Source organism: Candida albicans, chromosome 1, assembly GCF_000182965.3.
Source record: "Candida albicans SC5314 chromosome 1, complete sequence".
Classification (NCBI taxonomy): Eukaryota; Fungi; Ascomycota; class Pichiomycetes; order Serinales; family Debaryomycetaceae; genus Candida; species Candida albicans.
Window position 1 is genome coordinate 3069674 of NC_032089.1, and position 13422 is coordinate 3083095.

General features: G+C 34.0%; 5 protein-coding genes across 5 annotated transcripts; 2 read left to right on the forward strand and 3 right to left on the reverse strand. All coding sequences in view use genetic code 12, as the record gives it.

The window, feature by feature from the left end:
* Positions 1–4346: 4346 nt before the first annotated feature.
* On the forward strand, positions 4347–5465 carry SIM1 (SUN family protein; the record flags this gene model as incomplete). The annotated part of the gene is made up of 1 exon (XM_717141.1): positions 4347–5465. One exon carries the CDS (start codon positions 4347–4349, stop codon positions 5463–5465), a length of 1119 nt encoding a protein of 372 aa, XP_722234.1.
* A 488-nt stretch (positions 5466–5953) lies between these two features.
* On the reverse strand, positions 5954–6448 carry CAALFM_C113950CA (uncharacterized protein; the record flags this gene model as incomplete). Its single annotated transcript, XM_717142.1, has 1 exon — positions 5954–6448. One exon carries the CDS (start codon positions 6446–6448, stop codon positions 5954–5956), a length of 495 nt encoding a protein of 164 aa, XP_722235.1.
* A 412-nt stretch (positions 6449–6860) lies between these two features.
* Positions 6861–8792, forward strand: YBP1 (Ybp1p; the record flags this gene model as incomplete). The annotated part of the gene is made up of 1 exon (XM_717143.2): positions 6861–8792. One exon carries the CDS (start codon positions 6861–6863, stop codon positions 8790–8792), a length of 1932 nt encoding a protein of 643 aa, XP_722236.2.
* Positions 8793–8829: 37 nt separating this feature from the next.
* On the reverse strand, positions 8830–10488 carry HPC2 (Hpc2p; the record flags this gene model as incomplete). The annotated part of the gene is made up of 1 exon (XM_717144.1): positions 8830–10488. One exon carries the CDS (start codon positions 10486–10488, stop codon positions 8830–8832), a length of 1659 nt encoding a protein of 552 aa, XP_722237.1.
* Positions 10489–11169: 681 nt separating this feature from the next.
* On the reverse strand, positions 11170–13194 carry DUR7 (Dur7p; the record flags this gene model as incomplete). Its single annotated transcript, XM_709913.2, has 1 exon — positions 11170–13194. One exon carries the CDS (start codon positions 13192–13194, stop codon positions 11170–11172), a length of 2025 nt encoding a protein of 674 aa, XP_715006.2.
* Positions 13195–13422: the final 228 nt, after the last annotated feature.

Below are 13422 nucleotides of genomic sequence, written 5' to 3' on the forward strand. Positions count from 1 at the left end.
TTTTATAGTTATGCCATTGAATAGAGGTACAAAACAGACAAATAGTAGTACTTTTGGATAACTTCAACAAAAAATACTTGCTATAATCAATATTATTATTTTTTATCTTTCAGTTACAAAAATCCTTGACTGGTTTAACCAATAGGAGATTAATACGTCGTATTGCTAGAGTATTACTGGTTAAAGTTGTAGAGATTTTGGATTTGACAAATGATTCTTGTAAAAAGTCTCTTCTACAGAATTATACAAAATGAGCAGCCCTTATTTTTATTAAACTGAGTGGCAACTAGTCGAATTTTTTACTACTACCAGTACGGCCAGTAGTAATACTTCCATTTCATTCTCAATATCGTACTTCGGGCTTTGCAAGAAAAATTTTTTTGCTTTGTGTTTTACGAACATTGGCGGTGATGGGTGGTGAGTTGTGTGAAAAAAAAAAAAGAATAATTCTAGACCCGCTCGGATCAAGTACTCAAAATTCATGAAACTGCAAAACTTATAAACAAGACAGATATTTGTGTAATATGGTCTAAGCGTTAATTGGTTGACTTCAACGGCTTTTGTTGCCTTCCAAAAAATTGCAGTAATGAAAAGTGTTTAGTGGATCTTTGAAAATGTTGGGGGATGAGGTCTTGGCTGTAAGTACCAACTAGACCTATTACGTTTCATTACTACATATGAAACAAAATCAAAAAGTTACAAAAGTCAACACAAAATAGCTGACTGGCATCATGCCAACAAACGTACAACCTATTAAAATCATTTACACAGACCTATATATTACCCTTACAAAATTGAATGTTCCCAGTGTTATTAATGGCCATATGCTTACTCCAATTGTTCGTTTATAATTTTCTCTCTTTAATTTACGTAATGAGCTAAAATGTAGATCTTGTTTTTTTTTGCACAATATGTTTCAAGTTAAGATCTACAATACCAAAAGGATGCTCCACACTTTTGTTCTGATTCAAGGGAATTTGCATTCAATAAACCTCATTCTTTTACTTTATTTGGTTAAATTGACAAAGATCACCATTATGTTTGAAAAAACAAAGAAGTTTTAAGAATTGTTTTATAAGAGTTTCTCTTCTGTTTAGTCTGTTTGTCACATTATACAATGATATGCAACAAAGGAAGTAAGTTTCTTGGCTTCTCACCATCTGCTTCTTATGTTGCCAGGTAGTAATAGACAAATTCAAGTTCCCCTTTGCCTCTTAGTTGTAGCAAATGAATATGCACATGATCAGTCTTTAAACGCACGATTAATTGGATGATTAATAATTGCAAATTTTCATTGTGGGTGTGCATGTATCAAGTTTAACAAAATGTTGGATAGTGTAGGTTTGCATCGAGATACCATTTTAGTGGACTTCAACAATGATTTGTGACGGTTAAACTCAAAACTGAAGGCGACTTTGTAGATAATAATTTGAGTTTTAGCTTTTAAAATAAACTAAATTAATTACTATTCCAGATTCGGAAATGTAATGAGACCAAAAACGAGAGAAAGCTTATTATATTAATTTTAATATTATACAAACCAAATCAATTTTTTTGTACCATGATTTATTTTTTAGTTTATGTGAAAAAAAAAAAATTTTCACTTTTTTCACCAATTAGCTTTTTGCAAATATTAATTGTAATAATAGGTTGGAACATTTTGTGGTCTTATTTTTTTTTGCCACTAGTTATTTAAAGTCTAGATTCGTGGTTATAGGTTTTATAGGATTATTATTGGAGGTGAAAGAGGTCATGAACTGTCACATCCTGTTTAACACATGTCAATAATAGAGCATACTTCATATTAACTCGAGACTCAAAACGCTAAACAAATTGTAACAAATTTTGCATATTCGAATGGGAACTCATGCTTGTCTGTACTTTTTGATGTTTAGTCTTAGACAAAATGAGTTACGAGACTATTTATTGCTTTTTATTGAAATGTTAACCAGTGATTAGTAAAAAAGAAACAAAAAATAACTCTAGTATATGAATCAGTTAGTCTATCATGCTGTCTTTCTGATTGATTCTCTATCGCTAAATGAACAGGGGGATGTAGAATAAAATTCTGCTTCTATTACTGCGAAATTAATATAAAAAAAGTTCAAATGGCGAATACAAAAGAGCCCAGAATAACACTATCAGAAGAACAAATGGAAGACAACTACAATAAACAACGATCACATCTTAAATGCTTATGATTCTACAAGTTGGTATTTCTCCTTTTTATTGACTTATTGAAATAAAAAGCATAGTATTGACGAATAGGAGTAGAAAATCCGAAATACTGGGCGCCAAACTTGCAGTTACGTAACAAAGTTTAGACCAAATATTATAGAACGGTTAGTGTGATAAATTGATTCCTTGTTTCATTCTTTTCGTAGTTTCGAGTACTTTCATGCCTGCTGTGAAAGGGCAAAGGGGAAGAAGATAGGAGATCCTTGACAACTGGATTGTGCCATACGCGCCGCTTAAATCTATCGACTGAATGGGTTAGAATATTAGTTGATATGTGTTTATTGGCGTCGTGGTAAGGTTTGGTCCTTGTTGCAACGTTCAACCAAAGGGCATCGACGTACTGCCAAAAAAAATTTGGGTGAATGTACACGTCAGAATTATCCAGCCACACACGACTAATTTATCTTGTATGCCGTCTCGAGGGAAGAAGACGAGGAAGAATTTTTTTCTCGCCGCTTGTTGACGCGCCCTTGGGTTAGATTTCATCTCATCAGTTGTTTCTATGGGCAAGAGAAGACTTTTTTTGCCATTCAAATTATTGATTTGGGAACGACTCCAATAATATCTACAACAACCACATCTAAGTTTTTCTCATAACTCATTCTCTTCAACAACTTTTGTTGAAAAAATAAACCACCTAAATAATACTATCTATTAGATTAGTTCAACTTAAATTATTTTACAAACTAAGCTAAAAAGTCTAGAATTACCCAATGAGGTTCATTATTCAAACATTATTATATTTAATTTAACTAAAAAACGAAAATTGTATGACTTCTACCAAGCTTTGTAGAAGAAAAAGAAGAAAAATTGGAAGAAAGATCTTCAGTTAAAGTGCAGTAATACTGATAGTAAAAAAAAAAAAGCAACATTGCCTCACTGCTTTTTATTATATTGTCGTTCCTCCTAGAAATAGACACATCGTTCTATTCTACTCACTTTTACAAACAGGGTCGTCTTCATTTATTTCTTGTCTTTCATTTTCTTTCAGAAAAGTGTTGCTTGGTGTTTGTATAACTTCGCCCCCCTTAAACTAACAAGGGAGCAGCAACAACAACTAACCAAGCAACTAACTAATTCCGAGGATCTAATTTTGCTGTAAGTGTAGTGAAAAAAGCAATTGAGAACAAAGTATTATCCTCTATTGTCAATCTTGTGATGCACAAATTCAATTCACATTCCTTTATTCACAATACCCACTTATGCATCTAAGAATAACAAAATTTCAGTAATTTATTTTCATTTTGATTGTTTTAGGAATCTTAATGAAGTCTAGATCTACTCTGCTTCCCAATTAAGTAATATTCCACGGCACATCACCTACCAATTGGGCGGTATCTTACACAAACTAAGGGTAATTTTTAATGCACAGCTAACTAAACAATTAGCTAAACAATTGTAAAATTGCAGCAACTGTACACGACTTTACACAAAAAATTATTCATTGCTGATAATAATTTTTTTTTCTCCTGTGTCTATAGAAAATTGATTTTGTTGCAGCTCCCCGGTTTACACTGTGCAATTTCACACTAATAAATGAGGTTAATTTATTAAGTTACCTAACATAATGGTTATAATATGTATTATCTAGGCTTTAACCAAATTAGCTTATTAGTTTTTGGGATTTGTAATTTGTTTGTTGGCCTCCTTTTTTTTTGACACAAACTAACAAAAATCAATGGCAAATCCTAATGAAAAAAATTTTATTATATTGATTTGTGTTTGTTTCTGCAATTTTTTTATTTGCATTTTGCATCTTTCGCATAAATGAAAATTTCTTTTTTGTATTCTGTGAATTGATTTTCAATTTTTTGCTTTATTATTGCACGATCCTAATGTCCACCAATTGTATAAATAAAATCTAATCTGTCTAGAGTATTGTCTTTTATATTTTGATTTTACCTCTTCTTCTTTCTTTTATATTAATTTTCATTAATTAAATTCAACCTACAACCTTTAACCAACTTTTGTCTTTCATTTAGCAACTAGTTTCTATATTTTAACTGTCAAGTTATTCTATCATATTTTCACATTCCTTTGATTTCCAAATCATCCAAATATTATTTTATAGCAACAATTAAAAGAAAAATAACTGATATCCTTTCATTATGAAATATTTAACTTTATTAACAGTCTTATCAACTGCTTTGGCCACTCCATTGCAACATCAACACCACCACCATCATGAACATGCCAGAAGAGCTGAAGTAACCAAAGTTGTTTACGTCAACGGCAACGGTGACGAAGTTCAAAGTCAAGTCACTGAAAACGCTTCTTCTGGTGCTTCTTCTGGTGAAACTGCCGAAACCATTCAAACTCGTTCTTCAAGTGATGTCAGCAGTAGTAGTGACAGCAACCCAGTTGCTTCAATTGCCAGCTCAGTTGCTTCAAGTGCTTCTTCAATCCTCAGTAATATTGAAGGTGATTTAAGTGCCTTCTCTAGCCCAAGCAAAAAATTCGAAGATGGTGTTTACGATTGTGATTCCGTTCCAGTTGGCCAAGGTGTTATTGGTGTTGACTGGATTTCTGGATTAAATGGTGGTTGGACCACTATTATGAACGAAAACGGTGACACCTCTTTAAACTGTAAAGATGGTTACTACTGTTCTTATGCTTGTCAAGCTGGTATGTCCAAGACTCAATGGCCATCTGAACAACCAAGTAACGGTATGTCTATTGGTGGATTATACTGTAAGAACGGTAAATTGTACAGATCTAACACTGACAATGATTACTTGTGTGAATGGGGTTCCAAAGATGTCAACTTTGTTTCTGAAATCAGCGAAGACGTTGCTATCTGTAGAACCGATTACCCAGGTTCCGAAAACATGAACATTCCAACTTTGTTATCTGCTGGTGGTAAAGCCCCATGTTCTGTTGTTGATGGTGACACCTACTTCAAATGGCAAGGTGGTAAAACTTCTACCCAATACTACGTCAACAATGCTGGTGTTTCAGTCGAAGATGGTTGTATCTGGGGTACTGAAGGTTCTGGTGTTGGTAACTGGGCTCCAGTTGTTTTGGGATCTGGTACTACTGGTGGTAAAACTTACTTGTCATTGATTCCAAACCCAAACAACAAGGACAAACCAAACTACAACATCAAGATTGTCGGTGATGATGTCAACGGTGACTGTAAATACGAAAACGGTCAATACAACGGTAGTGGTTCTGATGGTTGTACCGTCACCGTCAATTCCGGTTCTGCTAAATTTGTTTTCTACTAGAGAATCACAGTTATCTGATATCCAAGTTGGACAACTATTACAATCTTGGTAATTATTGACATGATTAATAATGCTACTATACAGAAATTAATATATTAATTTTTTGGGTTTATTGATTGTTGTACCAATAGTCTTGTTTTTCTTTTTTTTCTTATGCCTTCATTCGTTTCGGTCAATTATTACTGAACCATGTTTCTTTCGGTGACTTTCATTTAGAGAGTTGTTTCATTTTGTTTCATTATTTGTTCTATTATATATTTGGTCTAGGGATTTTTTCATATATTGTATTATGTAGTATTTAGAGATACCCATTCCACAAAGTTTTCCCTTTTTTTAATTTTACGTTGTTCTATTATAAAGATAATGTACATTAGAATTGTTATCGGTATCGTTGTTAAGGAAACGTCACGACACAAACCTGTAAAATTATTTTCGTCTATTTCATCGTCTTCCATTCTTTTTGAGTTTTGATTATTTACCAAATCTCTTCAACCAAATGCAATCGTATTACAATAACTAATAATCAACTCATTATTAGTTTTGAACAATCCATATAACGAGCCTATCTGCTCGTCAGGCAATGGCATAAAACTATTTTGAATATACAAATTTAATACACCTTTGAACTTTAATTTTTTACACAAAAACCTGTTTAGTGTAGAAACCGTTTGTGTTGCTGAGATCTTAAACACTCGTGGTTGAATCGACGGTGTTGAACCGATAGGAACGAATCGAATCATAATTTTATTATCGAGGGAATTGTTTGATACATGACCGCCAGCAGTGGATCCTTCTGTTAGATTTGATAATTTCTGATGTTGTTCTAATGGTAATTTTTTTTCTAGTATAATTGACGTTGATAATGGTATTTTGGTTGGGATTGGGTCTTGTTGTAAGGATTTGGATGGTGATGATAACGACGATGATGATTGACTACCTACATCATCGTCATCGTCATCTTCAGAGTGAATTATTCTTGACATGGTGCTTTAGTATGTAGAGCTGTAATAATGATACTATCATTTATCTTATTGCAATAAATTACAGCAGCTCTTCTAGTTTGTTTGCAAGTTTATGTGCTAGTTTATCCCCTCTTATGTAAGGTTTTATTGTACACTTCTTTATATTTTTTTTTGCCAGATTACACATTCTTCAAACTTTGAGTCAATTACAATTCTAGCCTTACAAGTAAAAAGAAAAAACTGGAACATCAGTACAACCTTAAAAGCAGAAAAAAAAAACTTGCACACCCAAATTATATTTTCCAGTGTTTCCCATTTTCTTGTGTCAAATACTACTCGAAGTAAAAACGCAACAACCACACTTGAGATGTCAGAAACAGACCATTCAGAAACTAGTGAATCCACCATTGAGCCATTTCAATTTGAAAAAGTTATGGAAAACTTGGAATCTGGAGCTCAAGACGCATTACAATCCAAAGATTTCTTATCTTATAGTACACTATTGGATATTTATTTAAACGACCCAACAAAATATTCCAATGAAGAGAAAGAGCAATTACTAGGTCATATATTGACTATACTTTCCGAAAACAAACAGTTGACATACGAAATAGGTTGGGATTTGCCACAATTATTGATCTTGTACGTTGATTCCGATTATGAATTCAATGGGCCTATCAGAGACTCCCCTGGGGTGTATAAAATTTTGAAAATTTTTGAAAATTTGGCGATTAATGGTAATCATAAAGAATTATTTTTGAAAAGTTGTGAATTATTAAACGATTTGGAATTATCTCAAGATGAAGACATTGAATTATTAAAACGTGAAAACTTCTTTGAAATCAAATTATATTGTGTATTTGAATTAATTGATGCCTGTTTGAAGAAAATTCATACTTTGTATCCATCGAGATTTTTGGCCATGACAGTTAGCTCGTTTAATAATCTTATGTTCAAATTAACTAAACAGCATGGTAGTTTAGGTAATTACCATTTTGTCATGAAAAGAGTTTATAGTTTCTGCAGAAACTATATTAGCCCACCATTACCCACCAATGCTAAGGAAATGCCTCAAGAGGAGTTGGACAAGATTGTTAAAGATGAAGAATATTTACAAAGAAGATTATTAACTGGGTTTCTAACTCAAGTGATCTATTTGGCCAATATAAATGGAACTGAAGGTTACTCAATTGAGCATTTCAGTTGGTTACAACAACAATCCAAATCAAAAATCAAATTTGTATTTGAAAGAGATGGTGCATTCTGTGATCGATTTGTGGAATTGGCATCTTCATTCGATATTGATTTGTTGAAATGCTTCCAGGGGTTTATCACCGATTCCCACAAATTGTTAATTGGCATTGACTACAAAAATAAGAACAAATCTGAAGATGAAATAATTGAACTTCTTTTTGAAAGAGTTGTTGTAGATTACCAGAAGAACGTTTTAACCAGTATCGTCGACAGTGATGCCAAAGCCATTAAGGATTCGATTATTGGTGAGTTGATTTTATTCACTCATTCTATAGCAGGAAAGAAAAATTTTGCCAAACCAACAATGTCAATCCATGATTCGTTAGTAATGACTTTACGTTTAATCATTCCTCAAATGGTAAACCCAAAATTTATCAATGCTGGAAATCATGATGTAGTAGTGTTTTGGGTATGGTTTGCATTATATCAACAACAAATTATCAATTCAAAAAATTTGCAGTTGGAGATTTCTTATATCCCCAAAGTTTTATTGACAACATTTTTCCAATGTTTGTTATTCATTGTTATTAAATCCGAAGGGAAACCAAATTTCAAGTACATGCTATTAACCTTATTAACAAAATTGTTGACATTATCTCCTGATACCGGGTATGAATTCATTAAGGACTCACTAAATAATTGTCCTTATGAATCAGTGTATCCTTCTTTGATTGGAGTCTATAAGCAATTGTTGTTGAACGAAAAGTGGGATGTAAATAGTATTGAATTGGAGAAGTTGAATATCTCTTCTTCTTCATCAAACACTCCACCTAAATTACCACCAAGAAATGGTATCAAGAGAAAGCATTTTTCGTTAACCAATGAATCTTTGAACGATTTGGTAGATTTGATCAATAATTCCCTGAAAAATGCATTCGTTGAAGATAATTCAAAGATTGATCCAAGCAAATTGTCGACTATTGCCGCATACTTGAATCTATTAGTAGCTATAAAGAAAGATCCCGTGATTGTTGAAAATAAGGAAAAGTTGACCACTTTGATCTCATCAATCGAAAACAAGATCAAGAGTGTTAAAAAATCGTCACAAAATCAATTTGAATTAAATGCTGCTGGTATGCTTGAGATTACAATTGAAAGATTCAATGAGTAATGTATATGTATGTAACTACGTATGTATGTACTATCACCTACCTTTTCTTTTTCTTGTTGGAATTTCTATCGTCTACCAATGGTCCCCAATAAACAAAGAATCCTTCTTTTGTGGATGAAATCTCTTCTTCCATTTGTAATTCTTGATCATCAATAAACGGGTCTTCAAAATCGTATTTTCCAACTTTTCTAATCATTTTCACTTCATGTTGACGGTATAATTGTTCTTCAGTCAATTCTTTCCCTTTCTGTTGTTGATTCAGCGACGTACCACTATTCCCATTGGCTCCTTGGGCCAGCTTTGATTGTTGTATTTGATGAGATGGTAATGGTGAAGGTGGTGGTTGATTTTCGACGATTTCTATAATGTCATCATCGTCTTCATTATCGTCATCGTCTTCATCATCAATCATATCATCCATTACATCAATTGCGGATTTCGATTTGGGATGCATTATCCCCCAGCCGTATTTTTCTTCGGCAAGTTTAAGAACATTCACTATTACTTCAGCTTTACCAGGTTGTGGATCTTTAGGATTCAATAATGGAATATTTAATGCAATTATTGGTGGTTCTGGCTTCTCCTTCTCCTTCTCCTTTTCTCTGGGAGTTGGCTTTTCCTCTTTTTTAGAAATTTGAGTTTCTTCTTGTTTTGGTTCTTTGTTACCCTCTATTTTTTTATCGTTGTTATTCCCTTGCGCTGATTGTTTGTCATCGGTTTGAGATGTTTCTGGCTCGGAATCATCGTTCAATAGATCTATTACTGATGGAGCAGACAACTTAACGGGAACTGGAGAATCATTTTTATCAGTTATAGCACCTAAACTCGACAGCTGTTTCTTTAGGCTCGATGAATTTCCCGAAGCAGTTTTATCTGCCTTCTTCTCTAGCAAAGGTGATTTTTGTAGACCTCCCGTTGTAGTAGAAGAAGATTTCTGGGCAAGTTTTACTTGACTAGCAGACCTATCCTGCCTCTCGGGACTTTTCTTTTTGGTGGTTGCTGTAGTTTCTCCCGTTGTGATAGAAGATACTGCTTGACGTTTTTTGGGATCAAATAATTTAACATTTGCTCTCTTTCTTTTCGTTGCATTCGTATTGGTATTCCCGGGACTGTTGTTTGCTGAAGTTGGTGTAGATACCGGTGCAGGTATCGGTTCATCATCAATATTGATAATAGATGTGATTGATGTTTTGCTTGGTGAGGTTTGATTGGTGACTGGGTTTAAATGAAAATTGGTTTGAAATTTTTTAACCTGGTCAGTTGAAATAGCTGTTCTCGTTGGCGGAGTATTTCCCTTTTGAACATTTGGTTTGATTGTTTTGTATTGTTTTGAGGATGTTGCTGATTTGGCAACAGGTGGTGATACACGTTTCGAAACTGGCTTCAGTTTTGGTTCTAGTTTTGGTTTTGGTTCGGGTTTGGGCACTTGAGTTGAACTTGACTCGGCCTCTCCTGAAGACGTGGACTCTTGAGAGTCATCGATTATTATCACTTCACTTTCTACGGGGCCAGCATTGAAAGATGTTTGAAATTTGGAAACCATTTCCAGAATGGCTATTGGTTTTCGACCATTATTAACAGTACTCTTTGACGATGATGATGTCGGTTTTTGTGCCTGCCCTGCAGGTTGTGATGAAGGCGTAGAACTTGAATCTAATAAAGATGATATGGAAATGTTATTCTTACCAGAAGCCATCAGTTAAATTCGATATTCAAWTTTTGGATTGATTTATGCTTGAAATTTGAAATGTTGCAAAGTTTTTGGCTGTTTATGTATGTGGTTTAACTTGCTTTTACTAACAAATTTTATGTGTGTATTTATATATATATAATTTTTTTTTGTTGTTGGTTGTTGGCTGTTTGTTTGTTTGGAGTTGTTTGATTATTTCGTTTGAGCGTCAATAATTTGTTCATAATTTTGCTTTATTTCTTTTACTACTTAAGTCAATTGTTAAAATTTGGTTAATAAAATTTCTCACTCTCACAAACTATTATGATTTTTCATATTGCTTAACTATGGCCATTTAATTTTTTTTTTCTTTTTTTTTTTGTGTTGTGGTTGTTGTTGGTGCGTATCAAATTGGTATTGGTTGTTGCATATTGTTTTCTTCTCTCTTTTTTAAACTTGAATTTTTTTTAACATCGTTTTTTACTGCACATAAGGTAAGCTGTTCAATTGATTGGTTTGGGGATGAGGGGAGTGCGTGCATGTCTGAACAACAGAAAAATAAAACAGAAATTAACTTGCGAAAGACATAAGCTATCATCTCTTACCTTGACTTACATAGGCTTTTCTCTATAAAACCTCCAAAGTTTAACACAGCGCAACACAACGTATACAAATCTGTAAATAAGATACAAGCAAGTTCCGTAGACTCTATTTTCTTTTAATATAGTCATTGTAAAGACCTCTGAAAACTGTAGCTGCTGAATGCCTTCCGGTATAAAAGGGGACCAATCCAATCACAATCAATGTGCTATACAACCAAATCAATCCAACAGTCACATAACCTTTAAAGTATGTCCCAGTAAATATCCAATCTCGATATACAGACATTGGCCAAATAACCCAAGTAATGAGTAATACAAATATTGCTGCACCAGTTGCAATTTTTATCCAAAAATCCAACTCTTTATTTGTCAATTGGGAAGACAGCTTTTGTTGTTGTTGTTCCAAACTTGATGTTTCAACGGATTCAAAATTAACCTCAACACCAGCCTGTTTCTCCTTGTTCAAATCACCTTCTTCATTCTTAGGTTGAATATTTGGACTACTACCTTCTTCTTCTTCTTCTCCAATTAGCAAATCAGCTGTTTTCAACTTATCCCAATCAAACTTTTCAGGCTTAACTAGCGATATGATAATACTCAATACTCCTGGTAACATCATACTAGTCAAGGAGCCATACAATGCTGGCAATTGGCCACCGGTTGATTTAATCGTGACCTCACCGTAAAAGTGATAGGCTGTAGAAACCCATACAGCCAAACCTACTACGAACCCAACAAGAGGAGAAATAAATGCTGCCCAATATGTCTGTCTATTCCAAGTAACTGTAAATATCAAGGGAAGAATACCAGGACATATCATCATTGGCGTGAAATATCCAAACCAAGTCATGTGTACACCCACATAATGCAACATAACACTAAAACCAGCAATACCCAACCCAAACACCACACATGTTATGTGTGAAACATTGATCATGGACTTGTTTTGTGCTCTAGGATTGATGTACCTCTTGTAGATATCGAATGAAACAATGGAAGATACCGAGACCATCTGAGCAGAGACAGTCGACGTTACCGCCAAATAAAAAATTAAAAGCAAAGCACCAAGACCACCGTTACCCAAAATTGCTTTTAATGCATAAGGCAAAACAAACCCCGAGTCAATTTCCTCCTGGGTCATCTTTCGAGGGTACGTTGGAAATGAAGGGTCATTCTCTAGGAAATGCAGAGCTCCACCAATAATAGCACCAATAGGCCACACATTCGAGAAAATAAGAAACGCCGTTAAAAGATAAGCAGGAACAGTAGCTCTTGGACTAGCTGAAAATGTTTTTTGCCAAAATGAAGAATCCATAACTGTCAATCCAAAATTGCAAATAGTTAAAATTAAACCAAACATCACTGACCCTTGTGACTTTCCTGTGAGAATTGCTCCATCATAATTTCCTTCGATGTATTTGGTAGTGCTCACTTCGACGATCTTATCATACAATCCGTTAAGTCCACCAACTTGTTCTGATGTTAAAACAGCAGTATTTATATAACACAAAACAATGAGCAATATTGTAGTGTGAATAAAATCTGTAAGGAAAGTTGCTTTCAACCCACCAACCACAGTATACAACAAGACACCAAATGGAATCAACATCGTAGATGCAACAATATGGAGATTTCCAGCAATTATGGAAATGTTTGCAGCACATGCCAATATCATTGACAGACAAGAACAAATATTACAAATCAAAGACAAAAGCAAATAAAGTAGATGTGCTGCCTTACCATATCTTAACTGCACTGCTTCTAATGAAGTATGAGCTGTAGGAATTTTCTTTTTGGCATGGATTCCAAGAACACTCATAACAGCAATTTGCACTGCTAATCCAGCACCAAAATAAAATCCTGCTTGAATGCCATAGTTATAAGTCATCAGAGTCACCAATAAAAACTCAGTAGCCCACGACCAGCTTGAGTATACTGCTGATGCTGAAAGAAAAGTACCTACTGAACGATTAGCAACAGAAAATGTTTCCGTGCTATAGGCATTTTCATGAAGGTATTTTTGTAATAGGAATGTAGTTAAAATCATTCCACCAGCAAATACTGCACCAACACCGACTAATACTCCATAGCCAGCTCCCTGTGTTAATAAATGAACAGTGTTCTCTGCCATGATTCTCAGACTGACTTCAAAAAACTCAAGTATAGCGATGAAAAATTATCGTTACTAAGAAACGTCAAAAGCAGATCACTGGCTCTTTAAATGATGAATAAAATACTCTCGGAATGGTCAACCACTATTCAAATGATGTACCGCGTTTTAAATGACAGGAACTGATGCCATAAATCTGTATTAATTAAATTATTACAATAAATGAACGTATGTGTCATGTGAATAATC